Genomic DNA, 15,964 nt, shown 5'->3' on the forward strand with positions numbered 1-15,964 from the left:
AACAGATGATCCTAACTATTTCCTAAAAATAGTGTAGGAGAGGCAAAGATAGATACCATTAGAATTCTATTGCTAAAGTTGATTTCATACACTGGAAATTTTGGTGTTGAGGATAATTAGCTTCTTCATCACCAATTAAGGCTTAAGATTTTGTAAAGACTATTCATATCTTAATGCCTTAATAGGCTTTTCCTGACCTTCACATTTTTTTTTTCTTCACTGATTCCAATCTAGTGGATCAGTGATGAATGGGAAGATGCTGTCAGCAGGTCTTTGCAGCTGCTGTTGCTAAGTGGACTATATAAATCTCTGCAAGGAGAAAAAAAAAAATCTTCAATCCCCTTATTAACAATCAAGTTCCATCTGGTTGTATCAAGTGTTTTTTGTTATAATATACATTCTTCTTCATAGTCCCAGCAAACTTTAGGAGAAGAAGGGTATACCGTCTCTAGTCTGGTAAGATCTTCCCACAGCAGTTGAGGCAAGGATGTTTTCAATTCCACTTGTGGTGAACATTTCATTCCAAAATGAATATTCTTCTACCAAATTTTAAGAACGTTATTGTTGAGACTCTGAGCTACACCCAGGTCCTGTCTTTCCCACTCACAAAGGTGGGCTACCCTGGAGAGAATTTGCCATAAGATAACAGTGTGAGCGGTGGAGGGTTTGGGGATGGCTGGTGAGGTTATGGCCTTCCTTTCCATTCTTCACAAGACTAGGCAAGGCTGTTCACAGCCCATTGTCATGTTAATGGTTTTCTGCTACATGTTAAAAAAAAAAAAGAAGAAGAAGGAAAATAAGTGTATTTTAAAGCTTTTAAGTAAGTAGGGTATAAGAAAATAGGAGGCCATTCTGTATTTTTATGTTTACATTTCTGAATGATGCATTCACACGAATACATGGGGAAAAACCCTCTGGTATTCATTTGTCCCAAGGCAGATTTCTACCAGTCCCTCAAGCATAAGATTGTGTTGGAACACCAAGCACTTGGTGCACAAAGAAGTTGCCAGCCCTAGATTTTCCATGCTCTGATTTTTTCCTTGTCTTTCTCCAGTACTCCATGATCATAATAAATTTGAGGTAAAGCGATTGGAGTCACTGTGGTATAAAACTGAAGAATGTTTGTGAGGAAATAAACCTTTGTATGTTCCTCTGGCTAGTCCTTAGCTTTTTACCGTTGTACGAAATCTCAGAAATGCGAATACGGAAGCAATAGGCAAATGAGAACTGGGTGTTACTGACATTGAAGGTGGCAGCCGTTGGGCTGCGTCTGCTGCCGTGTTCCCCTGTGGGGCACTGTTATTCCTTGGTTACCCTGACTGCAGAAACAGGCATGGCTGCACTGCGTTGGCTTCAGGAGTATCTTCCATGTTTTTGAGTCAATTCATTAAAAATATGTCAGAAAAGGTCATTGTAACTATATCTTATTACCTACTTCCTAGCTTTATGTTTGTGTTAAACACGTTTTCTTACAAAGGAGTAATAGCTGCCTTAATCACAAACAAAAAATATTGTCTTACAAGACTGCCAAACTGAATTTCTTACTAGTAAAAGCTTGGGAAAATAGCTATTAAAGGAGCAAAGGGTTAATTAATTATGCTAAGCTTCCATTCTTCCCCCCACCCCCCGTATTTGCCCATTTCTGTTTGAGGCAAGGAGCAGTTCAGAAAAACATGACATTCCTTTTAGTAGCAGTAGCAGGGAGGCAAGAAGGAAGAAACTGAGACTTTCATAGGTTTCATTCCAAATAAAACCATACTAGAGGGGGGGGTTTATTCTTTTGATGAAATATCAGTATATTTTCAGGGTTTTTAAGTTTGTCAGCAAAACAGTATTTTGCTAGAATCTCTTGCCAGGAGCAAAAATGACTTATTTTGTCCTCATTGACTGTTTTTATTCAGAAAGCAGGTGACAGCAATCAGTTCCAATGCCATCTACATCTCCAATTATTTTACAAACCCCAGGAGCTAATTACAGCCCTCAGGCTCTGGCAGTCAGCTGACTTCATCATGCGACTTTTTTGGCCATTGCGTACCTCTGAGTAATTGCCTATTTATGGAAAATAAATTAATAGCTACTATTTCTACTTTAAAAAGACCTGTGAGTGTGTGTAGGTTGAGCAAGTGGGTTGTAGCCAGAAGGGAGAGAGATTAAGAGAGTAGGAGGCAGAGGGATCAATTGAAAGAATAAAAGAGGGGTGGGAGGGAAAGAAAATGGCAAAATACTAAGGGAAACGGTTAAAATGAAAGGGAGGAAGGAAGCAGGGTCCCAGAAAATTGAACAGGAGAAGCAAACATGGTAGCAAATGGCAAGATATAGAGTGACAGGAGGGAAAAAGTGAGCAAAATTGTGGGAAATAGTATCTTAAAATATGATTTCAATATAAACCTATGAAGATTAAAAAGGTGCATTTTTTCCAAACTGTAACTATTATAAATGCAGAAAAAGAAATGAAGTCTGAGATTCTTATTGTACGTGCCTATGTCAACATAGGTGGTGTATGCCTTCTTAGCTCGCTTAAGGGGAGAAAAGATTACATGTTATCTTTATTTGTGTTGATCATATAATTCATAGAGAAATGAAAACTGCATTTTAATATATGATACTGCAGTAATGTACATAAATAATAAACTAAGCATCCTTTGTTCAAAACACTCTGTTCAAAGTATTTTTGCAAATGATATTTTATGTACAAAAGGTTTTGAATGGATGAATATCAGCAAACTTTGCCTGCAGGTTGTGTAGACAAATCTTTGCAGTTACAAAGACCGTTGCTACTTCAGTGTCATTGTGGTGTTGCCAGAAGTTTGGAGGTTTTTCGTCTTCTGAAAGTTACCTACAAAATAACCTTATGAAGGCAGAAAGAATAATAACCTTTTAAGGTTGAAGAGCCAAAGTGATCCTGTTACAGGCTAGAACTTCTAGCAACTTTAGGTTAATTTAAAATACGTTGTACACAGAAGTTAACTGTGAGAGAGGAATAAACCCCGTGTGTTAAAAGTATATCAGTCTCTGTGTAAAGGAGATGTTGAGGAAATCATGGCTGGAGAGGGAAGTGAAATGAGCATGGAACCTTAGCAACATAACAGCATATGGAACAGGGTTTTTTAAAAGACCTATAATTAAGTATGTGGAGCTGGTGTTTTATGAGCCTTGAAACAACTGAGAACTGGTCTAAGCTTTCTAAACAGCCTTTCTCTTTTTCAGAATTTTGGGAGAGAAAAAAAACCAAACACTTTTTTGTATATGTGCATATGTTCTACTGCCTTCTACTGAAATCTTACTTCTTTTCAAAACCTTTTTTTTTTTTTTTTTTTTTTTAAAAAAAAAAGATGCTTATTAGGGTACCAGCTTATTTGGAATGAGATGACAGACTTTTTGGGATCTTATAAAATAAATTATGGCAACTTAATGTAAAATACTTAATATTATTGAACATAATAATCGACAATCTGTCTTCTTCACCTTTCAGATCAGCTGTTCCACGTGTTGGCCATGCACATGCGCCTCTACAGTATAGACTCTGCATACAATCCCTGGAGAAAACTAACACAGCTGATGCAGGATAAAAATTCAGAGCAAGTATTTTCATTTACCCAATATCAGTTTTACCTTGTGAAAGAAACATCCTTACAAGAGGGACTTTGGGTAACTTTCTGTCTTAATTTAAATTCTCTGTGAGGTAGGCTGATGAACTTAGCATCTAAAAATTGTGTGCATATATTTGTAAAAATAAATTTTCAAATTTATTTTACATAAAATCTGACACATTCCAGTTTTGAGTTAAAGCTTAAATACACCACTTACAAGCTTAAGCATGTGCATATTTAATACTGTTGGGTAAGTGGATAGGTGTACTGTCATTCCTGATATGAATGCTAGACAAAATTTACATCAAGATTAAGTTCATGAATAGTCTATTGAAAGTTGGGCAATGACTAACAGCTGTTACAGAAATACCATAAGTAGACATAATATATGTGAGAAATAATTCTGTTTGAAGCTAAAGATTTTCTTTATGCTTGTTATTTTAAACAAGTTATTTACCTGAGTTTGCTTTTAAAACATGAATCTTGCATATATAGCTGTACAAAGATTACCAATACAATATGGAGCCATATATCTTTGCCCAGCAAGGACTCATCTCCCTGCTTAAGACCCTTCACTTTTTGCATTCTACCTTGATGGTGAGAAGACAGGTTTCTTGCCTAAAACCAGATAACAGTATTTTATTTTTTTTTTCCTCTTGGCTCCTTTAGCATCTTCTTCCTAGCTAAGGTCTGCACTTTGTAGCTTGCAATAATGTTGAAAAGACTCTCTTTTGAGTGCCTATCCAGCTGCGTATTTGTCAATGTGTTTCCAGGAGCCTAAAGTGGAAAATAGTGCAGGATTTCACAAATTAGGATATCTAGGGTAGCAATACCACAATCCTAATCTGCAAATTAGGAAACATTATTCAAATGTTTGTGCTTGCTTCTAGTTTGAGATTTTACTGTTTGTCCTCTCAGACCCAGGTCTTTTTTAGAAATCAGCGTTAGATTATTGCAGTAATTAGACTAGACTAACACATTAGTTTATAAACCATTAACAGAACAAAGCATCAGGAATTTTATAATCTGAAAACTCATGTTATTCTGACTGCTTTGAGAATATGGGTTTTTTTGTGATCCTGCCCTGACCTGGGTTGAGCAGTGGAACAAGGTTAATAAATTTGGTGTATGGTTAAAATTAAGATCACTTTGATAGGCTGTTGCCAGTCAGAATGGCTGTGGGACTCATTTTGGTATTTGAAGAACTTGCTGGCTTTGGAAGCAGCTATTAACAGAGGGGCTTTTTCTGCACATGCAACTTTTTTTTGCCCTTACAGACTTGATAGAATTGGTGATGCATTTGTCATACCAAGGTTAGATTGCTGCAACTCAGATTTCATTAGGCAGTATTTTGAATCACTTTGAAATGAATGGTACTGTAGAACACAGTGGCTTGCTTTTGTTGGAGCTGTTGCATGTTGGGAATGTATTTGAGCAGTTCTCTTATTTTCTGCACTAATTTTCAAGATTTCTTGGTAGATTTGCTAATGTTGGTTTGGCACTGAGTCCTAAATTGTTTAGGAAGTTATAACTGAGGGATCATCCATTTTGCCATGAAATAGTTTACCGTTGAGTTACACAGATGCAGTCAAGCTGGAATTTCTTTGCTTACTCCTTGGAACATTTTTCCTACTTTAATCTGCAGGCCCCAGAAAGCTCCAGATGAGGCAACTCGGGGACATGTTTTTTAATGTATAAATTAGAGCATAAGGTGGATACCTGTAATTATGTTATAGAAATTTGAAGTTGTAGTTTCACTTGAAGATGGCATTCATATGATTGGTGTGTATGATCTAACTGCACGCTTCTTAGAGTTACACAGCCTTGTGAGACATCCAGAATAGCAAATTTTTCAGATAAGAAAGAGTGCTCAGAGCAATTAGAAGGTGATACACTGCTGTAAACTGAAGAAGATTAAGAGGGTGGTGGAGAAACACCACTGCAGATTTAAGATGTGGGTAGCACTCTGCTGTTTTGATGGTAACCAAGTGATCTGAATAATCAACATGAGACTTTAAGTAAAGACTTGCAGAAAAAAAAAAGTCACTGAAACTGAAAGATCTGTATTGTTTGACTATATTACTGTGATTCCAAGCAATTTAACATCAAGAAAGTCACAGGAGCAAAATAACTTTAAACCAAGATTCTGTATTTTTCTATTTAATTTTTTACATTAAGTTATTTTCAGTTGAAAGCAATTTTCCAGAGAAGTTAGTTGTATCTTTATTTATTTAAAAACTATTTTTCAAAACTAAAAAAGAAAATAATCTACCTGATACAACTGACATTGCATTATCTTTTCACTCTTAGTTAATTGTACTTACTTTATTTAAATTCATAAATATTCACAATTAAAACTACCCAGGTATAGAGGTCACAATTTTCAACTTGGTTTTCCACAACTCAGCTATCATTATTCATAAATCATGCCTTAGACTTCATGTGTCTGGGAGAACTGATCAAAGTATTTTGAAAAGACTCTCACAGAATTGCTCTACTATACTTCCCAAAGCACCTGGTTTTGCCCAGTGTCATCTTCTACAGCTCTACCTAGATCGCTCTGTAGCTGAAAATGGCAGCTGAGAGGAAAGATAGACAGGAGCTCAGGTAGTCACATCAAGGTAAAGTAGAAATAAGGAAGTTTTGAGCAAGATGATACCCTGTCAAAAAGGGCTTAAATAATGTGAACTGTTTGAAGGAAGAGGAAGGAAAAAAGATCAAGCTAAGTCTGATGAACTTGTGAATGTTACAGTCGATTCTTTATCCTGCGCAATTTATGTTGTCAAATTTAATACACGCTTGGTCCCGCAGGCTGTGCTTAAGCAAATTGTTCTATTAGGGGCAGATCTGGTTTCAAGGGTGATCAAATAAACAATTATTGTGGTTAAAGTGGGGAATAATAGCTTCTGGCAGGGGGCAGAGAAGGAGCAGCTGGAGGCAATGATTACTAAACCCAGATGCAAATTTAATGGACTAGTCCAAATAGCCAGAGTTTCAGGAATGGCAAACCTGAAATAAAAGGATATACATTTTAAAAAATTTACATCTCTACAGAAGCTGAAATTTTTGTGTCTGTTTTGAACCACAAAATGTGTCAGCAAAGAATGATTTGATAAAGCATTAAGAATCTTTGCAGTAGAAGCACTTGTAGGGTGGAGCTCCATGGTAAACTGAAATGCTGAAATATACTGGGTTATTTTTACTGAATTGTTTTGCTGTTGTTTTGTTCTAAGCTTGATTGCTGTGGTGATTGTTTATAGTGTCATACTGGGGCAACAAACTGCAGCACAGGGATGGGAATGAGCAACTGGGTGTGTGGGAACCTCTGAAGTCACATCTCCATTGCAGAAACTGTTGTGAAATGGGAAAAATAAAACAGTTTTTATGAAGATAGTCCCAAGCAGACAGAGAGTAGGATGATGGGACAATGGGGTGTAGTTAAGGTTTGTGCAAGAGGTGGTGCATACATACACATGCTGCAAACAGGACTTATGTGATCTATTCAATAAACACACAAACCCTGCCTGAAACACAGTGCCTCAGGACATGTCGTGATGCGTAGGTTTCAACAGTAATGCCAGCTTCAGGAGTACTCACTCTTGGCTGTTTCTTCCTTCCCCTGTGCTGTAGCTCACCATCTTCTTCAGCTGTGCTGATGTAACTTGAGCAGGCTGCATCATGAACAAAGTCAAGGAACTAATAATCCCTGTTTTCAAAAAAGTGAATTTGAATAAGTCTGGGAGTGGGTGACAAGGGAGTGCCAGGGGCATAGTGGTGAAAGAGAGAATGGGAGATACCTAATGTTAGTACTGTCAGTGAAATCCTGTGTTTTATAATGAGAAAAACTGACCTGCTGTAAAATCTGCTGTGACACAATGAAGAGCAAATATGAAAGTGTAATTGTATCCTAGAATGTAGCCAGAATAAATAGTAGAATTCTACTTTCTTATCATGAACATGAGCAGCTGTGTAATAATCTGAACTTTCTGCAGGCTGGGGTTTGTGGGCTGTATTTCTCATCCTGCAAATACTGAAGAGAATATAAATTTGCCCTAGTTGATTAAACCTTTGCTTAGCTGTATCCATATCCCAATGTCTCATGTTTTCTTCATCTGCCAGTTCTAAGAGGTGTGAGGCCCAAAGCTTCCACTTTATTGACTTTCTAACTTTATAATCAGTTGGAGTTAGCATCAAACAAAAATTTTAAGTGTCTGAGAGAAGAGACGAAGGGGAGCGTATATGTAAGGAAAGGCCATAAGCAAATGCTGCTCATTTCAAAATAGAACAGAATTTTCTATTCCTCTGTATCCATTCCCAAAGAAGTGATTTCCACATAACCTCTATCAGGAGGAGGATGCAGACTACAAAGGCAGAGTTGCTCAGCTGCCAGCTGATGGACAGCTCTGGTATTGGCACAGAGAGGTACAGCCCAATTACCTTGGGCTGGAGGAGAGGTCAGTTCCATAGAGAAAGTCAAGCAATGCATTTTTCCTTTTGATACATGTTTATATTGCACTGTGCAGCTTATTTCCAAATCCCCGCCCTTCCCTTTTTTAATGGATACAGCACACAACTGTAATACATTTGAATAATTTTATATTGCTTTGGTCCCAGCTGAAACTGTACTTGCTTTCATTTTATTCGGTGCTTCTGAGGCACAATTTTTTGTAAAGTCACATTTATCAATCTCTCACATATGCATTGGGGATTAACAGGATGGGCAATTTCCATAAAACACATTTCTAAACACATTTTATTAATTCAGTTTCAGTGTCATAATGAAGAAGTTGCTTAGGCTCTTAACAAATGACAGAGCAGTTTTTAAGTGCTTCATATGCTGCAGCACTTGATGTAAACGGAAGCAGCTTATCTAAAACCCTGACATTTAATGTAGCTTTACTTCTCCAATTCATATGAAATGCATAAATTAGACAAAGAGTTCAGTTGATCCTGCATGTGAAAATGAATTAATTTATTTGTGATGTTGCCACTCACCATATTCTGTATATATAAGAATATTTCCTAATTTTGTCAGGACTGGTATTTGACCTAATTGTTACATGACTTAAAATTATATTGATGTGGACACCCCTGTCAGAAACTGAGGTGTTCAACTAAATGTGACCAGAGGGAGTTGGGTTTTTTTTGTCTTAATTCCCAAATTTATATATAAATTAAAAATTCAAGATGAGAAGTAATTTAAGAGATGTCCATGGCTCTAAAGTCATTACATAATGAGAGTTATTTTAAAACTCAGTGTCATAAAACATAAAATAGAACTAGCTGTAGGTAAAAGTAGAATTAGAGGGACTTAGTGAGATTAGTGACTTCATTGCCTGTATAATTTTGAAAATGTGACTTGGTAGTGTGATAAAAAATTTGCTTCCTTTGTCTTCTTTATAATTCAATATGCTGATTTTTAGAATATTTGGTTTTTGTTTGGGAGGCTCCTATATATAAACAAGTGTATTTTTGTGTGTTATGGTCTTTTAAACAATCATTTTATGAAACAATCGGTTGTACCATGAAATGCTGTGCTTTGAAAACCAATGAAATTATTACGTTGCTGTGCAGTATATTTTCTTACTTTAGAACATGAGTTCTGAAAGTGAAATACCGAAGGTTCCTTGAGTCTGTATATAGAAATAACTGCTTCAGGCAGTTTTGTAGTTTAAAAACACTGTAACAAGAATCAGGTAACCGAATGCTAACTTCCTCATGAGTTATTACAATCCGTTAGTAACACTAAATGGTTTTAAAATCAAGATCAATTAGCAAATTGTCAGGTATTTGGCTTCTGTAACCTTGCTAGCAAATGTAATACTATCTAAATAAAATGCAAAATAAAATATGAAAATTAAAAATGGGTTTATAGTATCAGAAGTGATTTTCTTTGGGTTTTCTTTCCAGACTGATAAGTGAAGAGCTGCCAGAAGTTCCTGTGCTTTACAGAGATGTCTCATCCCTTTTGCTTATCCAGATTTTAACCATGCCTCAACCATTGCACAAAGGTATGTTACAGAAATATGTACATTAGGATGATTACATACATGAGGCTGCATTCATGGTGATTTCCTGGATGGTAAATCATAGCTTCTCTACTGTGTATTCTAAAATAATGTTTTTGCCTTATCTACAGAAGGTGGCACTGAACATAAATTTTTGTTGTGGGTTGACAGGCTTATCTGTGTCCCCTGTCTTCTCACCCTATCAGTCAGCCTATTCAGTAAAGACACAAAAGCTGAGCAAAAACTATTAAGTACTTTTACAGAAGGAAAAGTGTCCTTTGTTTGACCTTCATCTCTGTGCTTAGAGAGGCAGCTCAATACTTGAAGTTGAACTGAGTGCCTAAGGGTGAAAGATTGTAATTTAGTTTGAATTTCAGAGTTTAAATTGCAGCAGTCTTACATAATAGGAGATCGTATATGAAAATGATAATTGCTGTAATGCAGCAACTTCAGTAGCGACAGCATATAGTATAATTTGGAATAAATATTGAATAGATACTTAGGAACTGATTTTTTTTCATTACTAAGATAAAAGGTGTTTTAAAACCTAAATTTCTTTTTCTGTATAAAAGGAACACCTGAAGCTGGTCCATCTTGCTAATAAATAGTATATACTATACTCCAGAAGATGGATAATGCAGACCCTCTGGTCTCTGGCTTGATTATTTATAGCTATGCCTTTATTTTAAAATGAGAACAAACAAACAAACAAGTACCTTTTTACTGCTTCATTGACAATGAACAAAGTATCTGCTTTGGGGTCTGTGTGCCAATTTTGATACCTGCTGAGTTTTGGTTATTTGTGAATAGCTAAACACAGGGACTGTTCTGTTCTTGCTGCATACGTCTAACTTGTAAAGTATAGTAGAAACTCTGTTTCCACTGAAGAGGTGTTCAGTCCTTACGATTGAATGTTCAAATTTGGCTCCAGTGTCTCTGTGGATATCTCTTAACATTGTGGGTTGTGTTTTTTCGACTCAGTGTACATGTTTATGGATTAAACCTGTCCAATAAATCATTAGAATATGAAAATACCAGGACAATAAAATATTTTTTAGTAGGAAGCCTATTGTTAACTTTTCTTGGAAGGATTTAATAAAAGCAGTAAACAAAAGTTTAACAAGACTAAAGGCTTCTGGAATATAGGGAAGGAAGTGGTGAAACCAAGTACAAACAGACGTCGTCTTTGTGTAGTTTATATTCAAACATTGAAAAACACCATTTATGAAAGTACACCTTATCCTAGGAAAGACAAAATTCAATTAATAGTGAGTCATCCTGTAGAGAATTCTGTAAAATACCACATATCAGCATCATGTTTTGCCTTGCTCTTACGTTTAGTGTACGTTGCAGTTGAAAGGGAAATGGCAAGTGGCAGGAAGAAGATGAATGTAACCACTTCCAATCTATGAAGCATTAAATTAGAAATAAATTGCCATTTATATTTCTAATTTTTGTTTCATCAAAATGGTTAGGCAGATTAAAAAAAGAAGTCTTTCAGGATTCCTTTGTCCTGAGGTATAGAATGCAGTTCAGAAAAACAGGTAATAACAAATTTGTTTAGAACTTTTGCAATGGGTGTGTAGGTCACAGAATTGAATTCAGTATCATTAATTCTTGGTAGAGAGCTGAGGCATGAAAAGGTAAAATGGCTTGTGCATGGTCCTGTGGCAGGTCAGTGATAGGGGTGAACAAAATCTACATTTGACCCTACTGCTTCCTGAACTTTCTGTGCTGCTTTGGCATGATCGTAGGGTGCAGGAGCTGTGGACTTGACTGGAAACCAGTATGCAGACAGACGGTTGATGCCTGTGTGCACTGACAGATATTTACAGTATATTCTGTTAACAAATCACTTCAGTACTTTGCAAAAGAGGTGGTGTTGCAGTTTGGTGCAGAATACCATGGTATCGGTGTTACTAATAATCACAGAATCATGGAATGGTAGAGGTTGGATAGACCTCTGGAGATCATCTAGTCCAACCCCCATGCCAAAGCAGGTTCACCTAGAGCAGGTTGCACAGGACTGCAACCAAGTGGATTTTGAACATCTCCAGGGAAGGAGACTCCACAACCTCCCTGGGCAGCCTGTTCCAGTGCTCTGGCACCCTCACTGTAAAGAATTTTTTCATCATGTTTAAGCGGAACCTTCTGTGTTCCAGCTTGTGCCCGTTGCCCCTTGTGCTGTCACTGGCCACCACTGAAAAGAGTCTGGCCCCATCCTCTTGACACCTGCCGTTTAGATATTTATAAACATTGATAAGATCCCCTCTCAGTCTTCTCTTCTCCAGGCTAAACAGACCCAACTCCCTCAGTCTTTCCTCATAAGAAAGATGCTCCAGCCCCTTAATCATCTTTGTAGCCCTAATAATGAAGGAAGAGTCTGTGGGGTTTAGAATCCATGAAAGATTTTTGTCCTCTTCTTAGCATGGACACTCTCCTGTAATGGTACTGGTTTTGCAGTATCATTTATTAGGTATATTGGTGTATTCAGAGAAACCATATTTGTATCCTTACAGGAAACTAAACCTGTTCATCAAGTATTAAATCTTCAAGTTTGTACTCAAAATCCATTTTGTTTACACCATGTTTTATAAAAACACTGAGGGTTCTGTAAGAAGGACCCAAACTTGATCTCTCGCCCTTCAGATATAGCACTAGGAATTTCATTAACTACGCTATTAACTGTTGGAGGGGTGTTGGTATCTTTTTTCAATCTGACATTGATTAAAGCAATAAAAATGTCATTACTGTTCTGCCTCCCCATTCAGAGAGGAAAATTGATCTGAACACATCACAAAGAAAGAACACTACAAATTCAATCTTTTTTTCTTTTTTTTCTTTTTAATGGGAGAAAGTTTGTGTTGGAGGTCAGAGCATTTACAAGCACTTACCAATTTGCAAAGAAGGGAATGAGGAAGATAGTGTGTGCCTCCTGTGTAGTGCAACCAGCAAAATAAACGCTGTGTTCAAGATACTAAAACCATTTGATTTTTTTATTTTTATTTTTTTTACACTAGAACATGATCAGACCTTTTATAGGCTTCATATGCCCAACATTTTGAAATTGTGCAAGACTAAATACATAATAATCCACACAGGCATTTCTGGTTTGATTCTATGGCAGTTGTGCAGAGGATGGACAGTGGTCATGGTGGTGTGAACTGGGACTCTGTAGAAGATGAGGATTTTGTTTCTAGAACCTCTAGCTCCTTTATTACAGAAATAGAAAATGGTGTTGCATATGAAGAAAGGTAGTACAGAAATTGAGACGGTGGCTTGGCGGTTAGCAGAACATTTCTAGAAGTGCAGAGTACTCGTAGCTTCCAGTGATTTGATTTTGCTTTGCTTTGAATGTAAAAAAAAAAATCATACTGTTGCAAAGTTTTAAAAAACTGGAGTCTGGGTGAGCAGGGGGGAGCTTAAGGCTAGTAGGTGCATAGAACTGGTGGTCAGGTGGCCAGCAGTGGCCTGGCACTGTGCTTGATGCCACACACGCAAGGAGCGTCATGCAGCAGTGTGGGTGTTTGCCAGCACGCTGTTACACAGCCTGGTGTTGCTCTAACATAGGCCACAGTGCTGCTTTTACAGGATCTGTGATTTGGGGCTTGTGGATGTGCCCCACCTTGGTTTGAGAATTTAGCCCAACCTCTGTGGACTGTGGGAAAGGTTTTCTTCTCTGGTGTGTAACACCTAAATTCAGCCCCTTGTTTTGCCCAGATGCTGAAGAACTTGACCTGGATGTTCTGCCACATTCTCTTTCTATAAAGTTTCAATGACATGCCACAAAGTTACAGCAAGCAGCACTGAGGCAAACACTAGCACTTTTCCTTAATAATTGGATAAGGATCTTGACTAAATATAGAATGAATGTAATCAACTTGAATAGTATCCAGTTTCAGTCTGGAAGCTGAAATATTTATCTGTATCATGGAACTTTCAATTTACCTTTCATGGATTATCTGAAGTTCGGTGCTGTCTCCCTTTGTTCTGAAGTTATTTTTTCAAATAACTGCTTTAGCTTTAGATCAAGAATATTTTCAAAGGCTATTTATGTAAAGATGCCCTTCTGAATTCACTATAAAAGGTCCTAGGTCCTTAATTTTGCATTTGCTTTGCTTTGCTTTGCAGGTTATTTCTGCAGTCAGTGCCTGCCAGCATATATCATCTAATTTGATACTAAAATTAAAAGATGCGTATTGCTAGTAAGGCGCTTACTCATTTGTATATTTCTTGCACTAATGTTAAAATTAGAGTTCTAGAAGTATTTCCTTTATAAACTTTAAGAGTGTGTGTTTAATGCATATGATGGATAGGATGCTGTGAATTAATTTAGTTCCAAAAAGTTTTGTTTAAAAAAGTTTTTAAAATAGGAATACAAACAAAAGCATTTCTCAATATTATACAAAAATAAGTACAAAAATTCTGCATTAACCTCTATTTTGATTATAATGGCCTTGCCATAACTGTTTAACTCCTAGACTGTCAGAATATCAGATTAGGTTTTTTAATGTACAAACACAGAAGTCTTAACTGCATTTCAGTGCAGAATGTTGCACATTGTATCATCTGCAACAGAAAGGACTGACAGCATTTACACGGTTGACTCCACAGCATACAAATATACTAGCAATCTTTAGAATTATTAAACCAGAAAGATGACGTAGTAAAATCGCAGCCTCCACCAGGGGGGCAGCAGGAAAACGCCACGCAGCCTCCATGCGCGTGTTGCGGAAAAGCAAATAAAATTGCTCTTTGCAGCAGACAAGAACGTAACAGCTCTAGCATTATGGAGACCTACAGCTGTCAAATATTCTGCAGTTTACAAATAAGAGATAACACATAGCAATGAAATTATAATTGGTCCTCTGACTGGTGTTTGTAGTATGTCTCCCATGGGATGTTTTTGTGACTATAGAATCCTTGTGTTCAAAGCCTTGGTGCTCATTACACAGCGTGCCACCTCGGAGCTGCTCGTGTGATATTTTCCTTAAAAAAAAAAAAAAATTAGTGCTAAAGTCAGGATTTCTTAAAAGTGACCCAGCTGTGAGAGTCTGCAGGGTATTCTGTTCAATTTTGGATTCTCCAAAGAAGTAATTCATAGTAATTTATGAGTCACACAAGTAAATACAAGAACATTCAGTTATTTTTAAAAACATAATATCTGCTAGATACAGTATTTCCAATGAATGGAACAATTAGTATTAAGGTGGGGATAGGGAAAAGGAGTAATTATATTTAATAAAAACCAGATTTTAAGAAAGGTAATAGTTCTAGAGGATGCTAAGACACCCAGGTTTGAGCACTGTGTAATCACTTCATCAGAACAGAATGAGAATTAGAAGATGAAGTGGGCTGTGGCAGATCAGTGAATGTTGACCAGTGGTCTGGTTTTGCTGCTGTAAGTGCAGTGATTTTCATTCATGCTTCCACAATGTAGAATTGATCTCTATTTCTTGTACCTGTGTGGTGGTTTCACCCAGCTAAGACCATGCGGTAAGCTGAACAAAAGGGTCATGGGTCAAAATAAGGACAGGGAGTGTGACTCACCAGTTATGGTCATGGGCAAAACAGACTTGACCTGGGGAAGAAGAATCAATTTAATAGTTACACCAATCAATCAGAGTAGGATAGTAAGACATAACAACCACATCTTCAGACAACTTCCCACCACCCCTCCCTTCTTCCTGGACTCAAATTACTTTGCTCCCGATTTCTCTACCTTCTCCCCTCAGTGGCACAGGGGACAGGAATGGGGGTTACAGTCAGTTTGCCTATGCTGCTCTTTCCAGCATGAGGTCCGTCCCATGGGCTCCAAGAGTCCAGGAACAAAGTGTTCCAACATAGTGTTCCCATGGAGTCACGGACCTCTCCAGGCACAGCTCCCAGCTTCAGCATGGGGACGTTCATGGGCTGCAGATGGGTCTCCAGTCCAGCACACCTCCTCCACCCACTCTGGGGGTTGCCTTGCTCGTCAAAAGAGCACTCAAAGTCACAACTGCCCTCAGGCACAACTTTCTGGTCCAACATAGAGTCCTCCATGGCCTACACTTGGGTATCTGCTCTGCTGTTGAACTTCCATGGGCTGCAGGAGACCTCATTTACCTTCTCCTGCTCTTCATGCATGCTGATCCCAGTGTCTGAGGTTCTTTGTTTTACCCCTCCTCCTTCCTCATGGCAATGATGCTCTTTATTATTTAAGCCAGTGGTCCTTTTTGTTCAAGTGAATGGTCTCTCCTCATGGTTCTTTCTTCCTTCTTCTTTTCAAAACAGTTCTTCCCCTCATAAATGCTGATTCAAAAAGGCATTTCCCTATTGCTAATTGGCTCAGCCTGGGCTGGAGGTGGGTCCGCCTTGGAGCCAGGG

The 15,964-nt window shown here is 37.6% G+C and overlaps 1 protein-coding gene across 1 annotated transcript in view; it reads left to right on the forward strand.

Annotated features, from left to right (window-relative positions):
* The window catches only part of UBR3 (ubiquitin protein ligase E3 component n-recognin 3), a gene marked incomplete at its 5' end in the record, with an annotated part of 70,365 nt that overhangs the window by 42,842 nt on the left and 11,559 nt on the right, over positions 1 to 15,964 (forward strand). Inside the window, 2 exons of the mRNA XM_010168007.1 lie at positions 3,473 to 3,578; positions 9,501 to 9,601. Of these exons, the coding sequence (XP_010166309.1) occupies positions 3,473 to 3,578; positions 9,501 to 9,601 (207 nt within the window). The remainder of the gene's footprint in view (positions 1 to 3,472; positions 3,579 to 9,500; positions 9,602 to 15,964) is intronic.

The sequence above is a fragment of the Antrostomus carolinensis genome, unplaced genomic scaffold (assembly GCF_000700745.2).
Source record: "Antrostomus carolinensis isolate BGI_N321 unplaced genomic scaffold, ASM70074v2 scaffold3090, whole genome shotgun sequence".
NCBI classification, from domain to species: Eukaryota; Metazoa; Chordata; class Aves; order Caprimulgiformes; family Caprimulgidae; genus Antrostomus; species Antrostomus carolinensis.